A 20,653-nucleotide genomic window follows, 5' to 3' on the forward strand; every position below is an offset into this window, starting at 1 on the left:
ATCTTACATACATGAACCTACACATGATGTACAGAAGGATTTTTGTTTCTTATATTCATTTTTTATTCCGTACTGGAGTAATTAGAGGTTAAACAGCATCCTCTAGAACTGTAAATGGGCAGATGGAAGAGAAGAAGAAAAAAAGAGAGAGGAATGCGAATGGAGAAAGTAGTAAAAGATTGAGAGTTAGTTATGAGATTTAATCTATATCTCTATATTATATAAATAAACAGTGTGAAAAGTATTCACATTCATTAATCAGGTAAAAGTGTAGATACTAGGGTTTAAAATACTTCTGTACAAAATGAAGTATGGACTAAAGCTTTTTACTCATGTAAAAGTACTGGTTTTAAAACTATGTAAAGTATAAAAGTAAAAGTAATGTAAAGGGAAAAATCCCTTTTAGGACAAAATCTTAGGCTGCGACTCAAAAAAAGTGTTTTTAAAGCTGTAATGATGTTATGTTATGTCAGAATGGTATATGTTTATACTTCTTATCCAATTGCAGTCAGATTCACTCTATCTGGATGACGAGATTTATCGGAATAGGGTTTTTTATTGAACGATCACAAGTGGGATTGAAAACAAGCTGAAATTAAATAGGAGTAACAAGGCTATTTTTAAAATGTAAAAAAGGAGTAGAAGTAAAAACTTAAAAAATCCTAATCCTAAAAGAATTACTCCAGTTTAGATCAAAATTCCTACTTAAATAGTGTAACAATGTATTTTAAGTTAGTCACTTGACACCTATGGAAATAAATGAAAAAGTAATCTACCTTCTGAACTCAGCAGCAGCGATGCCATGTTAAATGCAAAATACTGCTAAAAAACAGGATGATGATGTCACCAGACATCATCATGAACACCATGAACATGCACGTGATGTACAGCAGGAAATTTTTTCAGTTTTTCAGTTTTTTAATCTGTACTGGAGCAATCCGTGGTTTAAACGGCACCCCCATGAAAAGCAAATGCCTGAGGCCTATAAAGCTCTAATGGTGATGTGAAGGCTTCATCAAACGGAATGCTAATGCTGTGTTGACTCTTTAGATGCAGCCTCTCAAGGTCTGGCCCATTGCCGGAGTGATGACTAGACTGGGCTCAATGGGCTGGGGAAGCAATGGAGGAGGAGGAGGAGGCGGGAGGTGAAGGATAGCTTAAGAGATTAGAAACTCCCCTGTCTGCTTTAGAAGGGTCGACCCCGTTGTCAGAGTGCTCCCAGCAGGGTTTCTGCTTAAAAAGCTAGCTAGCATTAGCATGGCTGTCCCCCCGTCAAAGGAGTTAATCTTTCCTCTCGCTAACTTGGACTGTATTTCCATCCTGTGCTGCTTGTTTGTGTGAGACACAATGGACTTGGGAGGATTTAGAACATTTGGCATCGTTTTTGTTTTTAGGAGGGAAGGGGGAAGCCTGCTAAGTAGCTCGTTTCGCTGCACAGAACAATCACAAAGCATGATACTCTCCTCAGACTGTGCGGTGCGTATGACTGCATGAGCCGTGAAGCCAGCCGGCCTGCTCATCCCCCGTTCTGGAGCCCACCTGTATTAGCATTAATGAGGTATTGTGACCAAAACAACAAAACACTGGTCGCTTTTCAAGAACTGGAAATGATGGCAATTAATGGTGATCCCTCTGGCATGCTTTATGATCACATTAAAGCTTTTTGATGTGAAGTTAATCTGTGGCCTAATGTTGAATTCATTCACTAATCCAATAAAGTCTTTAAAGGTCTAGCCAGTGCTAAGCGTTTGAGTATGTTTAAGCTTTTATACCACACTATGGCAGCAGCACTATGATTTTAGAACTGGGGTTTGGGCTAGGGTTGTGCCATTTTGTATTATATATAATAATATCATAATTATTTTGAAAACAATAAGAAACTTCCTATTGTCCATATTGTGCTAATAGTGGTATTATGTCTTATTTAGCTAGTTACTGTGAAGCTTTAAGTGTATTTTTTGTATAATTTGTTATTTTTGCAGTTTATATTTTTTGTTACATTTCTGTTACATTTTTCTGTTACATTACAACACTTTCATGTATGAATACATTAGGGCTGTCGATCATGATTACACAACTTGCTGTGAATAATTATTAATATTTAATCATAGTTATCTTCAACAGAAATATTTTTTAATGTATTGTAAAATGTAAACAAAAAGAATTATTGTAAATTATAAATTGTAATTATAATCAAATTTTTATTTATATTCAGATGTTTTTTTTAATTCAGATCTTTTTAACTTTGAGCACAGATTGTTCTTTGTGAATGTTCATGTAGCAGTTAAATAAAAAAAAATCTAAATATTAATGCTGCAAAATATGAAAAAAAGAAGGAAAGAACTAGACCAAAGAAGAGAGGTTTAGAGTTAGTTATGAGATTTAATCCATATTTCAGTTGGCACGGTAGCTTTGTGGTTAGCATGTTGACCTCCCAGTGCTGGTGTCTTGGGTTCAAGTCCCTGTCTGGGTGAAGTTTCCATGTTCTCTTCGTGTCTGCTTAGTTTTCCTCCGTGTACTCTCACACTCTGACTGTATTCCCAGATATAACTGGCACTCTGTGCTGGGTCAGCACCTCAGTGCCCAGTGCAGTCTTTCAGGTGGACAGTGGTTTCCGGTTGAGAGTATGCTGTGCAGGATTAGCTGCTGTTTCTCACCAGTGTGTGTGTGTGGATGAGTGCTGAGTGTAAATGGTTGTATGTAAAATGTAATTTTAAAGCATCATTGGGTATGAAAAAAATAATAATAATAATAATGTGTATATATATATATATATATATGTGTGTGTGTGTGTGTGTGTGTGTGTGTAGCTTGATTTAAAATAAAATAAAAACAAATGTAATGCTAAATACTGCTAGAAAGTGCAAATAGGTGACCAGGCTCTGTAAAAGCGTGAATTACTGCAGGAAGTTGGTAATATGATTTAATATGCTCTAAAAGTAAAAGAATGTATACAACATATTTATTTTGTGAAATGAGTACGATTTTATACAAAATCAGCATAAGCCAATCTTTTCCTTTTATATGTTGTTTCTACTGAATATCTTATTATTATATATTATATTCTAAATAACAATTTAACATTTAATTTGTTGCAATATTTTATTCTTAAATTAGAATATTAAAATATTTTTCAGTGTTTTGTCATATTGCCAAGAATTTTATAATAATAATTTTACAAAATATTTTAATGGTATTTCATGGTCATATCACCTGATTCTAGCTTGGGCTGCTGCTTATACAGTATAAAGTATATTTACAGTATGTCTAAAGTCGACATCTTGTCAAGTTTATGTCCATCTTTATAGACACAGTTAAAGTTGAAATGAAGCAATTGAATAGAAATGATTTGTGGACAAGCGCTAATCAGCTAATCATACCACAAGTGATAAAAAAAAAAAACTCTGTAATCAGATATTCCTCTAACATGGGGAGAACATGATATGTGTACAATCTGCAAAACTGTTATTTAAACAGATATTAGTAAGCTAAACAAAGCACAGTGTTCTCTGTATGTTTTGTAAGGGGCTAAGATTTATATGAGGATTTTAATGGATCTGCCCCAGTGATGGCTGGGGGTTGGGTGAGTGAGATATAAAGATATGGGGGAAGGGCTTTCTCCATCCAATTTAGCGAGAGGGTCACACACAATCTTTATAGTTCAGAGAACAAGGCCTGGATATAGAGGGAGCTTGTGTTTTGTCGCTGTATTTATTTATTTTTTTTGTTTTCTTCTAGAAAATGTGTGAACGGATTAGATCTACTCTCTGTCAGCTTAGTGGCTTTACCTACTGCCTTTTCTGCCAGAAGACATCAGCGGTCATAGATCCCAGACTAATCGCCACATATGTTCATCCCCACATCATTAGCTTATAGATTGGGGTTTTCTACATTCTACCACACTTTTAAAACACGACTTAGACTTATTTATATGTTCAGAGCACAGGACATTGGTTCCAGTAGCATGAGTGATGTTAAAAGAAAAATAGACCAGTCACACAATAATTTAAAGAGACACTAAAAGGAACTTGTAATTCGTCAGGTTTCGCTGCTGGGTGGTGGTGGAGGGGGTAGTTAAATAAGTTAAGTAAATCTAAGCTTAGTAAACAAATCTCTAATAAAAAAGACTTTCTTTTAAAGTCAAACAAGTGCTGGATTAGTCTATACAGATTTCTCTCCTTAAAACTGTTTATTTGGGTGAGTAAAGCGCTTTTGTTTATTTTTTTGTGCGAAAAATATGGTACATCGATTTTCCACACAATAATGGTGAAATCTTTTTTTAAGCAGTGTAAATTAATTTTATTTTTAATATCAGTTTACAAACCATATTAATCTGGTTAGGCATTTTATTAATCTGGGTTGCCCATAAACCATATAAACACATAGACAAGAATGTCATAATATCAAAGAATGCTAGATTTATGCCACAAAGTCAACACACACAGTCTGCCTGCATTCTAAATGTGTGTGGATGCTGATGTCCTGACCTCCCGCACCCTGTCGTCAGTGTCCTGACTGGAGGCCTGTGCAATGTAAATAGTAAATATCAGTGTGACAAGCAGTACTGTCCATCAGCGCTGAAGAATAGAGCGTGACTCGCCCTGTCTGGGTGGACTTCGCATTGTGAATGCGTGTCTTTATGCATGCTCTTGTCTTCTCTGAGAATCGATAATGACGTGTTCTGCTGGCCAATGCTGTCACGTCCAGCGTTGATTGTTTAGGGATAAGGAATGGCAGTCTGGTGCTGGTGCATTTATGAATCCTTTGTGGCCTTATGGTGCGCGCAGGGGTCCAGGGGTCATCATTACCTCAGCTTCTGGCTCATTCTGTAACCAGCTGCCAGCGTTTTTCAGTAATGCTTCAGTTGCTACAGGGCTGCATATAGCGCAGTTAAACAGCACTGCTGCTTAAACTGAAATCGCTATAATGAAAAGCACAATAAACGCTGAGTCAATGCTAAAGTTGAACAATAAGGCTATGTAATTAGTGTTATATTAATGTGTGTTTTGTTCATTCTGTTCATTTTTTCCTATATATAACATTTTGGAAAAAAAGGGAAATGTATTTAATGTAAATCTATTATTAATTTGACTTATTTAACATTATTATTTTTTATACTATCACTCTTACTGTTGGTGTTGTTCTTTAAACCTACTAACACGTCTTGACCTGTATACGGGCTACAGGTATAGGTGATACAAACCCTTATTTTTTGCAGTGAAACAAGTTATTTACACTCTGAAAATTTGAGGGCTTTGAAGTTCGGGAAAGAGACAATATTTTTATTTTATTCATTTAATTTTGACAGTTGCAGATTTACTTGACAGTAGCACCCGAACATCCCTTACAGCTTGCTCTTCAGTCCACAGTTAATCCTGTTGGATGTGGTTTGTCCTTCTTGGTGGTATGCTGACATTACCCTGGATACCGTGGCTCTTGATACATCACAAAGACTTGCTGTCTTGGTCACAGATGTGCCAGCAAGACGTGCACCAACAATTTATCTTTTAACCTGCTAACTGTGCTCTTACCCTGCTAATTGAACCTTCACACTCTGCTCTTACTGGTGCAATGTGCAATTAATGAAGATTGACCACCATGCTGCTCCAATTTAGCCATGAAACCTCCCACACTAAAATGACAGGTGTTTCAGTTTCATTGTTCAACCCCTGTATATCACACAGCACATCATATTAGGAGAGCAACAAATATACACAAATACATTTTACAATTTAAATGAATTCCCCATTACTTTCATTTTAACAGATCATACCTGTAAATGCACCATTAAAAGGCTGTGAAATCCCCAGCTTTCCACTAAAGACAGTAACTGGTCATTGAGTATAATAAAATTGCTATATCTCTTTTAGTGCAATCCCTTTTAGTGATTTAGTTTGGGGTTTCTGATGAAGTTTAACATGTTTCTGAAAAGCATGTTGTCTAGAACTAATGAATGAATAAATGAATGAATGAATGAAACCTTCAGGTGAAGTCTCAAGTCTCAAGTAAATTAATGACATTTTAAACTCAAAACAACTGCTAATGTTACTAGCTTAATCAGTTACAGTCTGGAGCTACTGCAGCTTCATTAGCATACTCCTGACCCTCTTTAACAGTACACCTCTGTAAGTGCTGATTAAACTGATTAAAGCCTTATTTCCAGCCCTTTGAACACTGGTTTACTCACATTATAAGTAACTGTGTTTCTCTTCAGCGATTCTACACTAAAATATCTTCTAACTAATAACTTTTTAATCGAAGCAACAGTTATTCAGGTGAGGCTGGGGCTGTGGGATATAATGGCTAGTTTAAATGAAAGAAAATAGAGGGACCAATCAATCAAATCAATAATTTAACATCACAGTCTTTGTTACTGAGTACAGATGTGCCTCATGGCTGTATACTGTCTTCTTTGGTATTTAAGTATCTGTCAAAACTAGGAAATACATGAAAGCACTATATTAGACCTAATCAGAAATGATAATAATAAGACTAGTAAACCACAGATGGTGAATAGAACCGTAACATGGTGTACTCACAATAACCTATGGCCTGATATGTCATTTTCTTTAAAATGTAATGTCACAAAGATGTTTTTGTATCATAACAATTAAGCGGTAAAAGTTTAACATACTGTATCTGTATCTGTATCTGTAACTGTATTTTTAATAAGAATATGCATCTGTAGATATGTAAAAACATATATTTAGTTATTTAAAGACATATTAAGAGGGCGGCAGTTAGCGCGTTTGCCTCCCAGCACTGGAGTCCTGGGTTCAAGTCCCTATCTGGGCAGAGTTTCCATGTTCTCCCCGTGTCTGCATGGGTTTTCTCCCACAGTCCAAAAACATGGAGATCAGGAAAATTGGATGCTCTAAATTGCTCAGAAAAATGTAATACTCTAAATTGATCTGATGTGTATGTGTAAGTGTGTGGTATGTATATAAGTTTGTGTTTGAATGTGTGTATGACTGTGCACAGATATGGATTGGCACTCTGTACTGGGTAAATGTTGTAGTGCTCAATGCAATCCTCCCGGTGTACGGTCGCTTCCGGTTAAGAGTATGCTGTGCGCTATTGGCTGCCGCTTTTCACCGGTGTGTGGATTAGTGTTGAGTATGAATGTCCGTGTGTAATACGTGTAAATTGTAAAGTGTCCTTGGGTTTCTGTAAAGGCACTATATAAGTTGAACTTCTTCTGTTAGTAAGCATTCTAAAACAAAAACTAGGGTGACAATCACACTAAAGAGGGTTGAATTCAGTTTTAAGTGTTTTTCAGTAATCTGTTACAGCTCTTTACTGGAATAGAGACACTCAGAATCATTACAAGCTGCAAGAAATTGGAACACCGCTTCCTTCCATTGACCCTGTTTATATTCAGTGCACCCTTAAGTAAGCAAATTGAATATTTAATCTTTTTCAACCACTTCTGTTAGAGAGGCACTTAAAAACAAGACAACCCACTTAGAGAACAATTTTCTTTCTCCTATTGCCTAGGGTTATTTTCTTGTGAGTAATTATGTTAGAATTTTCCCAATAATGTACAGATAAAGTTCCAGTGTAATCTTTCATGATGTTCTCATTCTAAATTGTGTGTATTGTATATTGTATTGTGCACCGGCATGCCACAGGTCATGGGGCAGGAACTAGTATTGTGTCCCATGACTTTTGCCATGTCCCATAGAAGTCAATGTTTTAATGTTTTTAAATTAATGTTTTTCTCTGGGTGTCATATTAGATATGAACATGACGTAATGTAAGCAGTTCTACTCAGTGTCCACACAATGAATGACTCAGCCTTTTGCACACTGTTGTCTATTAGCAAAGTTAATTCTTTTTATGAGTACACATAAGTACAGTGTCTGTTCTTTTCTCTCCATAATAGGACAGCAGGAAACAATAGTAGATTCAGTGAGGTAACATTTTACAAATTAAGAGACATCAATATTTGAAAATCAATATTTGGTGGAATAACCCTGGTTTTAATCACAGTTTTCATACATCTTGGCATGTTCTCCTCCACCAGTCTTACACACTGCTTTTGGATAACTTTATGCCACTCCTGGTCAACCATTCAAGCAGTTTAGCTTGGTTTGATGGCTTGTGATCACCCATCTTCCTCTTTATTATTTTACAGAGGTTTTCAATTTGGTAAAATCAAAGAAATCAGAGCTGTATATACTGCTATCTCATGACTTTTGCCATGTCAAAGTGTATACTGCTGACAGTATATCTAGTATATTAAAGTATATTGTTTGAATCTGGTGTGTTGTGATTGTTGCATGACAATAGAAATAATCAATCCTTCAATCAATCAGCCCATTAATGCGGTCTCCACTATCTGCAAGTTACCAGCTGCAATCACAAAACACTCAGACTCAGAAGCAGACCCCTCCCTCTCTGTGGTTTGTTCTGAAAGCTCATTTGGCCCTTCTCTCTCCGTGTATTGAGCGGGTGGTGTACTCCAGTAGTGGCAGTATACGTTGAGTTTGCATTTCTGTAATGCAGGTGTTTTGTCTCCTCTGGGTCGTCTCCACTCTTAATAGAGGCAGATAGGAGAGGTCTCCTCTGCTCTGTAATGGAACCATTTAGAAGCTCCAGTAGGAAACAAGCCTTCCCTGACTGTATGGAGTTCCAATTATCAAGGAGAAGATACAGCACAGCAGCACAGGATGAAGTTTCTTCTAAATGGATAACCTGGAAAATCGTGTGGGTGTGTTTGTACTAAGTGGCCCTGCTTGTTGTGCTGCTGATCAATACTTTTGATTAATAATTTATGAGTCAGCTGCCACAGCAGATAGTTGTGCCATTGAAGCTAAAATGTCAAAGAAAGTAGGATCAGTTAGCAAATCAATGGACGTATCTGTGACCTCTAACTTCTCAAACTAATCGTTTAAATGGATACACTGAATATTAATTAGCCAAAAATATTCTGAAAAAAAAAAAAAACCCAATAAATAAATAAATAAATAAATTGGGTGTTAATCTGAAGTAGTAAAAAGCCTGAATAGGCTATAGAGAACAGGGAGTAAAGAAGACAAATGGCAGTTTTAAGTTTATTTTTACACACTTATCACACTCAGTGTCAGTTTACAACCCTTTCATAACCTAGGTGTTTTCCAGCTGAAAGATACAGACTTCACAGAGCAAAAAAGTAACATTAATAGAGCTAACCTAGCCTTAGCTACCATCTGTTTGTTTACCTTAGGACATGTGACTTGAGTAGCATTACTGAGGTACATTTCTGACTGAAATAGCACTGCCTAAGCAAATGAATGATTAGAATAGCACTGCTGAGGTAGATAAATTAATTGTGCTTGTTTGGCTTGTATGCTGTAATATTTAAAAGTTAACTCTTCCAAAATTATTAAATTAAATCCATTAAATTATGATTTTGTAATAGTTTTTTTTTCAAAGCAAATATAAAATACATTTAGGTTATTTAATTTATTCAATGTTGGAAAAAAGTGGCTAAAAAAACTTTTGTTTATTTTGTTCTGTCTTCTCTTGATCTGGTCACAGTTGCAATTTAACTGGATCTTGGAGTAATACAAGAAAGCCACTTGGTCCAGAAAGTCCTGTTTTCTGTTACATCACGTGGGTGGCCAGGTGCAACTGCTCTATTTATCTGTAAGAAGAGTCCCTTCCTTGGCTGGCAAGTCCCTTCCTTGGCTGTACCAACTCACACTTTGCTTAAAGAATCTGCGGTTAACCGGTTGTTAATCTGATGCAAAAGTATACCTTCAGAGTTCTTGCAGCATAAACTGTTTTTGGGGGAAAATAGGACCAAAAGATTAGGATTAGTCTTAAAGATGTGGCTGTTTGGTGTCGATGTGTAGAAAGCTGGAGATAAACCTTTTCTTCCTTTGCTGTACACACTTTGTCCTTTGGTGTAGGGCTAAATGTGAACGGTTCTGCTGTGTTTAGACAAGTTAGCTAACATGCTAAACATCATAGCCAGACTGCGTTCCATTAAACTGAGGTGAATAGTCTTTAGTGGTGTTTTTGACTGCTGGTTTTCCTTTCATTTGAACCTTATGGTGGCCCTGATATCACCAATCAGTGATCTCCCACAGCGCCTCCACCTTGTGGTCATCTTAAATGCACATGAATAAATGAGCTGATTCAGTCTTGCAATAGACTGTCACAGAGCAGATTTTTGACACATCAGACATTTTGAAATATCATCATATCATTTAGCTAAGTACACACTGTGACATGGGACACAATGAGAGACAGGAACACAGCAGCACTATTTGTTAAGATTGGAATGATTACATTGTTTTTGTTACAATGTTAAAACTATACCTAAAATATATTACCTGGCTGGCATAGTGTTGCCATACAGCATATCAGGCAAGTAGTCATAAAGATCTGGCTACTTGTTGTAGATTAAAATTTAATAATTTTACAGTACATTAAAAAAACTGATACAGAGTTTAATTTATCCTGACCTGTGGATTCCTTTTTAATGTGGGATTAATTATTAGGTTATATCAAATGTGGGCGAGTAAGAAAAAGAGTAAATTGCAGTGGTGTGGTTTTGGGAACCCAGTCTTTAGTCCATTAAATGTGTAGCACAGGCTTCAGTTTCTTTATAGAGAGCGTAAAGCAGCTGCTAGCACATTTAGGTACAAAATAGCTTTTAAAGTTGGTGATGGTGGTTCTTAAAATGTTGCACTCTAAGATTATGGTTGGGCGTTATCCACACTTTTTATATCTCAAAAAAACTATCTCAAAATATTACTACGGTAAACTGTATTACTAGGGCCGGGGAGTAGCATGAGTTGTTGAAGTTGTGCACATAGTCAGTCTGTCATTTACATGGCTTCCATACCATCTCATCCTGCATTATTTTAGGGTTGTTCTAGTGTTATTATAGGATCACAGGTTAAGCAAACACATTTAAAAATTGATATCAGTCTCACAATTATTAAGGTTTAGCTGCTGCCGGTCAGGCGAGAGAAGCCTGTTAGCATTTGCTTAGTTAGCATGATAATTTTGTCACTGCAAAAAGTCTATCTGACTGAAAACCCACTTCTAAATGTTTTAACAAAAATAATACAGTTTGAGTGACTGCTTCTGAACAGGCACAAGCTGAAAGCTGAGTTTTCCACAGTACTTTACTGTACATTTGTTGTTACACAGGTGTGTTGTTTTTGTAGCCTCCTTGCAAAGCTAGCATTTGCTTAGCTAGCTAGGAGTGTCAGACAGCTCTGTGCAGCTGCTGTTGACAAGATTTCATCAGTGCTAATGATATATGTATCTGAAATAGTGCAGTTAAGGGATAGACTGGCTAAATGTGAAGAATTATGTAATGGTTGGCCCGGCAGCTTGGCTTGGATATGTTAGCCAACAGGCTAAACATTTCTTTGTTTTTTTCTATATCCCTCCATAAAAATACGATTGGTACTTTAAAGAATAGTGAATAAAGACAATTTTACTAGTTAAAAACATGCAACAAACATAGCTATGGCTATTTGTGAAGAGACTATTAGAGGGGAGAGAACAGTTCATCTGGTATACTGGTTTGCAACGCTAAGATCACTGTGTGTAACTGGAAACAGCTTGCTAGCTAACGCTAGCCAGTTAGCATAACAAGCTAACACAGTCTGGACTGGAGAGAGGGAACTGTAGCTCAGCTCTGTGGCTTCAAGCGCTCATCTCACGCTGGAGAAATCATCTGATATGAGAACAGCACTTTTATGGAGGGAGCTGCTGCTGTTCCTCAAGTGTTTTAATCAAAGTAAAATAGAAAAACAACAGCAAACAGACAAAGCTTTTGCAATAAAACATTTGAGAAATATCACTTTAAAAACTTCAACATTTTGAGCATTTAAGGTCAGTTTATAGTGTTTATATAAAAACACTAAAACTGTACAAATAAAAAAAAGTTATATACATTTTTGTTTATACCACCCAGCACTAGTCAGGAGAGAGAGTAACAGAGTTGAAGGGAGGGTATGAGGCGGTGGAGGGTTTTCAAAAACTTGTCATGATATGTAAGTGTAGGCAGGGTATTTATAGGATGTTAGATTAGAAAAGAGAGGTGCTTCAGGCATTTCCCTCCTCCCAAAACTCTTTTGAAACCATTAACCTGTCTTATAATACTTATAATACTTTTTTACCACATCATCTAACCCTAATGCACTTTACACTTGAGTGCACATCTGCTTAGAATTACCTCCGCATACAGCTTGTGGTTGTAGTTGTTGTTACATTCCAGTGTTATTCCACTGTTTTTTTTTTTTTGCAGGCAGTGGTTGTCTTTCCAAAACCTGCTTAAATACTTCTTCTTTCAAAACCCAGCGATCATTTCATCATTCCACAGTCTGAATCTGCTCCAGCTCTGGATTTTGGCCTCCAGGAAAGATCCTGACTGCTGCTGTGTAGTGAGATATTTCAGGTGACGGGCTGAACTGCTGGATATCATAGTGAAAAAATTGTAGAGTGTAGAAATTGCACTCTGAAAGCTGTACAATATAGAATCAAGATATTATCAGGCTTTACCAAATTCCATTTACCACCCTATTACTTTCTCATTAGGTGTGATTATGATTTGGATGAGGATTATACGGGGACAGATCCAAGCGAGCACTTACTGTGATGAAAGACGCTGATGTGGTATTGAGTGATTCACTGTTGAGGAAATGGAATACCTGTGGGAGCTGTGCATTATCTGTCTGCTGATTAAATGTGATAATAAAAGGTCATTTTGCCTGTGGGCCTCAGAGGTAGACTGAAAGGGTTTATAAATAAGGGTTCAGTCAATTCTGCCTTCATGATTTTGGATTTCTGGGCTCAGGCTGAACCCTTGGATCTTAGTGAGGAAAGCCATGAATACAAAAGGGCTCAGTGGTCACATTGTATGATGGGAGAGATTTGAATTTTAATGCACTTTTATCATGTGTCCATGGGTGAGGGTGTGTGTGGGGCATGGGCTTTTCCATGAACGCATGCTGGCACATTGTTTGGGTTTGGTGATGAAACTGTTGACCAGATGATCGTAGCGCCCCGCAGATCGTCCTGTCGGGTAACAATGGGGTGCCAGACACAAATTTGTATTTGTATAGTTTAATTCACGCTAAAATGCCCCAGAAAAAAATACAACTGCTCCTTTTGAGAGGTGTTGCTAGGATACCATCAGTGTGTAGATGAAATCCCCACTGTGTAACTGCTCCAGCTGCAAAGCTCAGACATTACAGTGCATGTGTGTGTGTGTGTGTAAAAGGGAGAGAGAGAGACATAGATAAAGAGACAGAGAGAGAGAGAGAGAGAGAGAGAGAAAGAGAGAGACCGAAAATTAGTAATACAAAGACAAAAAAGTGTGTATATGTGTGTATGTGTATGTATGTGTGCAAGAGCACTATTAAGACACACGCCTTCTTCCATTCAGCAGCCGTAAACAAATGCATCTTTTCTCCACGAACAGCCAGAACCCCATTACTTTTCTGTCCAGCTTCCAAAGTAAACTCCATTTAAATTCCAGTCGTAGTTCTGAGTAACAAAAGCATGATTATAGCCACTGTATTCACATTATTCATGGATGCATTTTTCTTCCCTCAAAACTTTTGAAGGACACATCACAATTCAATTCAATAAATGTATTATACATGCAAAGCCCAGACAAGAATTCTAGTCTCATTGCTTTGATTTAAAAAAAAAATCACAACATGAAAGTGATCTTCACAAACTGGACATTACCATACAGAGAGCGCCGAAAAAAACAGGCATCACACACAAGCAATTTTTTCAGCTTTAATTGCATCTTTTATAATGGAAAGATTGTGAAGAATCTTCAGCGCTCATAAAAAATTGGTTTACAATTCCTTCAAGAATAAGTATTCTGCCTGTAAAAGCACACTATACAGCTCTGGAAATAATTAAGAGACAACTTCAGTTTCTGAATCAGTTTATCTGATTTTGCTATTCATAGATATATGTTTGAGTAAAATGAACATTGTTGTTATAAATATTTAAAAAAATGTAGGAGTTCAGAAATCCATATTGCACCACTCCTGGTGCAAAAATTCAAGCAGTTCAGCTTGGTTGGATGGCTTGTGATCATCCATCTTCCTCTTGATTATATTCCAGAGGTTTTCAATTTAGAAAATCAATGAAACTGATCATTTTTAAGTGGTCTGTTACTTTTCCCAGAGCTGTATTAGTGGCTTTAAAGGTACAAACATATATATATATATATATATATATATATATATATAGTAGTCAGAATATGTTACACATTCATTTGTTACTCAGTGTGTTACAAGCAAATTCAGAATTCATGTTTTAATAGCAATTAATATTAATATTAATAGCAAATTCATAAACTGTCAAGCGTAAATTCAGTAGTCTTAATGCGATGAATGTAAATTCAGTAGTCAGAGTGTGTTACACAGTGTGTTCTGTGATTGTTGTGAATATATGAAAAGTTTATTTGCTAAACAGATAAGTGTTATTCTTTGACCATACCTTTATCTGTTTTTTTTCAATGAACTCTCACATATATGTGTAGATAGTCAATTTTGTTATAGTAGATATTTAGTTAAATGAACACTGAGTGGATTGGTGTGTTCATTTGGAATACATGTGTTTTTTTAAAGATTTTGTCGTGCCTTGTAAAATATGTGGTAGATAAACTGGCTATGTTACATTGTGCTCTAAGTCTGAGAGTGTTTGAATGAACATGTGTGTGTGTGTGTGTTACCCTGTGATGGACTGATGCCTTGTCTAGGAGGTATTCCTGCTTCGGCCAGTGATTCTGGGTAGGCCCCAGACTCTGACCAGGAAGCAGCAGATAAGAAGATGAATAAATGAATAAAACACTTACTGGCCTGAAGAACGGCTTTCCATATCATTGCTACATATGCCTAAGGCTTTGGACCTGAACTATATATAGCTTTAAATTGACATATTGCAGTGTAGTATAGTGAGATGTGTTTTTACAGTTATTGAGTTCCTCAGGTTCCGAGTCTGTTCTGTGCTCTAAAATGAATCTAGTTACTGCATTATGTTTGTCCTTCACTGCTTTGGACAGGTTTGGCCGCTGGGCTTTCTGCGCGGTGAGGTCGTATGAACATTGTTTATGGGCTCGTGTCTGTGACTGGAGCTGTTTCCTGACCATTCGTCTGCAGCAGTAGGGGGCTGCTGTGTGTGTGCGACGCTTGCTCCCATCTTTTATAACACAGCTGTTGCTTGTCACCCCCAATTCTGCCTGAGCTCGCTGAGGGTGTCAGTCTCGGCTTGCAGTCTACGGGCAATTATCTTTCCCCACAGCCCAGAGTACCGAAACTGCAGCGACTCCTTCTCCACAGTCTCAGCATGCTAATCAACGTGTCAGATTTGTTTTCTGAGACCCCGTGGTGCTGGAGGTGCTCAGAGAACTGGGTTGGTGGATACAGTAAACCTGAGTTTGCTGCTTCTTAAAGCATTGGAGCAGTGAGAATGTGTGTGTTTCCACGGTTTCCTTATGTTTAAATGTTGTTTCTGAGCATGGAAAATGTATTTTGCTACAATATATCAGTGTAAATATACTGTGGGGCACTTTCCCAGACAGGAATTAAGCATATAGGGGGTTTTTATAGGTGTCCCTATACATTTGCCCATAGTGTATTATCCACAGTATGTACCTGGAATTCTGAATTGTGTCTGTACAGGTTATTACCTGTAAAGCTTCACTCACTTTTTCTAGCCTGCACTTCGAATGTTTGCTCAATGTGCATAATAACATACACATAACAGTGTGTGTGCTATTACTTGGTTAAAAACCTCATTATTGTTGAGAACTTTAATTTTTTTGAACATTAATCTTTTTGTGTAGCATCCAGGCTAATATCAATACATTATGGTGGTTGGTGAAGAAACTCCAGATTTGTCAACCAAAATGTTAGCATGTGCCAGAGATTTCTGTAAATCTTTAGCGGACACTTTAGGATTCTTCCTCACCTCATTGATCATTCTGCTCTGTGCTCTTGCAGTCATCTTTACAGAACGACCCTGCCTAGGGAGAGTAGCAACAGTGCTGAACCCTCTTTATTTGTAGAGTGTCTGTCTTACCGTGGACACATGAACATCAAGGCTTTTAGAGATACTTTTGTAACCCTTTCCGGCTTCATGCAAGTCAGCAGTTCTTGAACGTAGGTCTTCTGAGAGCTCTTTTGTGCAAGGCATGATTCGCAAACTCAAAACTGGTGTGTGTGTTTTTAAAGGGCAGGGCAGCTTTAACCAACACATTCAATCTCATCACATCCTGGCTCCAATTAGCTCTTAGAAAAGTCATTATTAGCCTAGGGGTACAAATACTTTTTCCACCCTGCACTGTGAATGTTAACATGCTGTGTTCAATAAAACCATGCAAACATATAATTATTTGTGTGGTATTAGTTTAAGCAGACTGTGTTTGTTTATTGTTGTGACTTAGGGTTCACATACTTTTTCTTTCAACTGTATATCGGTATTCGCAATATATTGCTTAGCACTAGTTTTGCTCTTTATCTGATTCCACACTTGAATTTGCCCCTTTCCTCTTTCCTCAGGTAATCCCGCCACACCTGCTAATGTCACTGCAGCTTCCACTGTAAGCCATACTCCTGGAGCTCCTGCACCCCAGCACCATGTGTCACCTCACGCCGCTCCTGCTAGCTCTCTCCCTCACACTCTCCTCCAGCCGTGAGTATCTTCATGCTTTACTGTAACTCGTTCTTTCACCCCTCCTGCTCTGTTTTCTTACTCCTTCACCTTCTCCCCCTCTCTGTTTATCACGGTGCTGCGTGACTAGCGTGCTATATCCGCCTAATTGCATTCAGATTAGAATATCGCTGTCTCCTCGCATTACTCCACCAAGAGACGTTCCAGCTGATTAACAGCAGCAATTTCATGTCCGGCCTGAGGAAGGCTGCGTTGGCTGGGCCAGAGCCAGGGCACCAGATATCAAGGCAGACAGCGGGCATCGCACAGGCCCATCAGATATAGCAGCTGCACTGTATTAGCTGCTATCTCTTATTAAGATGGAAATGGCCTTTTTCTGCTGTGCTCAGGGTCTAATTTAGCAAAGGGCATTGTTCAAGTGTGTGTGTGTGTGTGCGAGCCTGTCCAGAATCCATCACTGCGCATTTATTAAGGATGACTAACCCTCACAGAGATTTTGAGTGATGGAAATATGTGTTTTTTTTTCTTTTAACGTGACGAGTCATGCTTGACCTTGACCGTGTGCAGTGCCTATAGGTCGCTTGAGGTTGCTTGAGACTGCCTACGCTTCTGTTCTGCAGAAGCAATACTTTAGTAGTGATATAAACACTTTTTAACAGTATAATAACAAATTGGAAGATAAAACTATAAGCTAACTATAGATTTTAATCTATATTTTATGCACTATGGAATAAAATGTTAACATCACCTCTATGTTTCTACATTCACTGTCCAATTTATTGAATCCACTTACTGTGCAGGAGCACTTTTGTAGTTCTACCAGGACGACTACAGAGGCAAGCAAGCAATAACAACAGCTTTAATTTCGATAGTATTAACGATGTATTAGATTACAATTTATGTACAGTTAGTCTTTGGCGTAGGCCCCGTCAGCCCAGGTATGCAGCCCTCACAGATCCTGCCGTATGTAGGAGGAAGGGGTGTAGCCAACTGACATGATGCGGAGTGTTCGTGTTTGTTGTGCTGATATAAGTGGATCAGATGAAGCAGTGCTGCTGGAGTTTTTAAACACTCAGTGTCACTCCTGGACTGAGAATAGTCCACCAACTAAAAATATTAAGTATACAGTGTCCTGTCATCACTGATTAGGGACAAGAGGATTACATAAACTGTGCAGCAGCAGATTTAGAGATTTTGTCTCTGACTTTATCTACAAGGTGGAGCAGCTATAGTCTAATAAAGTGAACAGGGAGTGAACCCAGTGTTTAAAAACTTGCTTGATCCACTTATACTAACACACCACCACCATGACAGTGTCACTGTGTTAAATAATAACACAGTGCTAAATAATACCAGCTCTGTGTTAGTCTATCCTGTTGGATCCTGATCATTGGAGGACAGAGTTAAAGGAGGATAATAAAGAGAAACAGATCTGTAGTCTGTAATTACACAACTACAAAGTGCTTCTATATGAAAGGGAACCTGATGAAATGAATAAAGAGTATAAAAATTGTAATATTGAGATTATGTGTTCATTTTCTGTCTGATAGGTGTATTTATCCACTTATCTACATATACGTTTAACTATAATTATAATATGTGTGTAAAACACTACAAGGAATGTATCATTTGCAGGGCAAATCCAGAGGTTTCATCGATATTTTATGCACTAAAAACAAGTGGTTAATTAAATTCCTACTGTATTTACTCACTTAGTTACTTATTTGTTCATTATATTATTATTCATAATAATTGTACAATATCTGAGTACAGTATGATTTAGAGCTACAAGCAATTTAGCATTCTGTGATAAAATTCTCAACACCACAGACTTTTAAATGGACTTTGAAATGCTAATATGTTTTCTTGTTAGTAATGTCAACCCACAGTTTATAATGTTTACATGACTGAAGCTCTAAAAATCTTTCTTTCTCCTTTTCTTTCAGCCACAGTTGTGAATGGTGAGCCTCCTGGAATCTTTGGTGGTGAGTAATATTGATATATTTGCTTTATTGAATCTGTGTTGTGTCAGAGGTTCACGCAGTGTTTGCCAGCATTTGCTACGAATAATGCTGTTTATTCTCCAGGTGAATTCAAAGGGCATAAAAACAGATTTCACACAGAAATGAAGTCAAAGTGTGAGCTTTTATAAAGCATTGAAGGAAAATGTTTTCTATGTTAATCTATCTGGCACCCACTATCAGGTTGTGCTTAATTTCTTGTAATTTATGAGCATTCTGGCCAGTGATCAGCCTTATTTACAAGATACACCTTCTCATTCAATGTTTTTCAGTTTTTCTTTAATTTAATTTATTTTCTACATTGTAGATTACCATATTTTTCCCACTATTCGGCTTACTTAAAATCCTTTAATTTTCCAGTGTGCCTAATGTATATTTTTTTCCAGTCAGGTTGTAAGAAGCAGTAAAGCAACTCTGAAGCTGAAGTACAGCTTTATACAGGAGTTTCAGTTTAGTTCTCCAGCACGGAGACTCAAGACTGGAGCATTATTAGCATTAGCCGCTAAGCGCTAGAATTTTTTGCCATTAAGAGGCGTGTATATCGTAGACTGTAGACTGTGTGTTTACCATGTTAAAACAAGAGGTAAGAGGGTTCCTCAGTGTACCACTGTTAGGCGGCATTAGCTGCGAACCGTGACTAGTGCTAGCGATTAGCTAGTAAATAAATGAACGCGTTTTACTCACCCAAATAAACAATTTTCAGGAGAGAAATCTGTGTAGATTAACATCCAGCGCTCGTTTGACTCAGAAGGAAATTCGAAGGATTAGAAGGAAAACATGGTGACACCCCTGTTCCTTACTAGTGTCTCATAATGCTCCATATAATCCAGTGTGCCTTATATATGAAAACAGACCAGAAAATATACCTAAACCCAACTGACATGGTGATTTGAGATGAGCTGGAGCGTCACAGCATGATGGAAATGTAGCAACTATTGTTCAGCACCACCAGGAACTCCTTCAAAAACGCTGAGAAAACTATTCCAGGTGACTCTTATGCTATTAATTTGCCCAGTTTGTCAGATCCCATCTCAGAAATACTACTGCTTTCAATAAAAAAAATAATAACATTTAACTGTTTAAATCTGCCCAACAAAAGAAGCAGTTCTGACATAAGTCACATAAAACCACGGTTTTCGTCTAGAAGAAACTGTGCAGCTATTTCAGGCCTGAGAGAGGCAGTGAGAACGGGCGCTTGTCCTTTATCCATGATTCATTCACAGCAAACTCAGTTCTGACTGAGAGGCCATCTGCATTCTGCCCTGCTCTCACACACAACCTCGCCTGGGCCTGAAAAGAGGGCATGATAGGGGGTGCGGGATTAAAGAGATAGCTACACGTCTTCTTGGCTTGCAGTTCTGTCCTCTCATGTTTGCCATTTCCATTTTCAGACATTCACAACACCCCCCTCCCTCCACCCCCCTCCCCACTCCTCTATTTTACCATCAAAGCCTTGTGAGGGTCGCATGTTCTTTGGCAGGCAGACATTTAGCATTTCTCATGGGGCCTTTGATCTTCTTTGTGTGTTTGACTCGTGCTTTAATACGCAGTATTGACGGCCCGGGGAGCTGGCTTGTTACGTGCTTTCTTGTGGTCCTTGTATTGCTTGTATATCATTGCTCCGCTCTCCTGATAGAAAGTGACCTAGAACGATTTGGATAGTTATTTTTAACTTCTGTACTCGTGCTCTCCCTCACTGGCTTGCGTAAAGCGTCCGCACTGCATGTACTTTGGGACGGAAGTGAGAAAAAGGATGAGGCCCACATTAGCAGCTCAGATATGTGTTGTTGAGCCACTGTTGCAACTCAGAGCTCACTTTTGCTCATTAACTGAAACTCGCGTAGCGTGACTTTAAAGTATTCCGCTCACACCGTCTGCTGGAAGATGATATGGGCTTCAGTTCAGACAGGGCTTGGGGAATTATGTATGGGACTAGAATATGAGCACGAGGAGATAAAAGAGAACCTTTACCTGTGAGTAGCTCA

The 20,653-nt window shown here is 37.9% G+C and overlaps 1 protein-coding gene across 2 annotated transcripts in view; it reads left to right on the forward strand.

Annotated features, from left to right (window-relative positions):
* Nucleotides 1–20,653, forward strand: part of cntn1a (contactin 1a) — a 129,902-nt gene that overhangs the window by 53,913 nt on the left and 55,336 nt on the right. For both annotated transcript variants that reach the window (XM_022672333.2, XM_007244332.4), the window contains exons 2-3: nt 16,536–16,668; nt 18,594–18,632. In XM_022672333.2, the coding sequence (XP_022528054.2) occupies nt 16,614–16,668; nt 18,594–18,632 (94 nt within the window). In that variant the 5' untranslated portion in view covers nt 16,536–16,613. The remainder of the gene's footprint in view (nt 1–16,535; nt 16,669–18,593; nt 18,633–20,653) is intronic.

Source organism: Astyanax mexicanus, chromosome 2 (assembly GCF_023375975.1).
Source record: "Astyanax mexicanus isolate ESR-SI-001 chromosome 2, AstMex3_surface, whole genome shotgun sequence".
Classification (NCBI taxonomy): Eukaryota; Metazoa; Chordata; class Actinopteri; order Characiformes; family Acestrorhamphidae; genus Astyanax; species Astyanax mexicanus.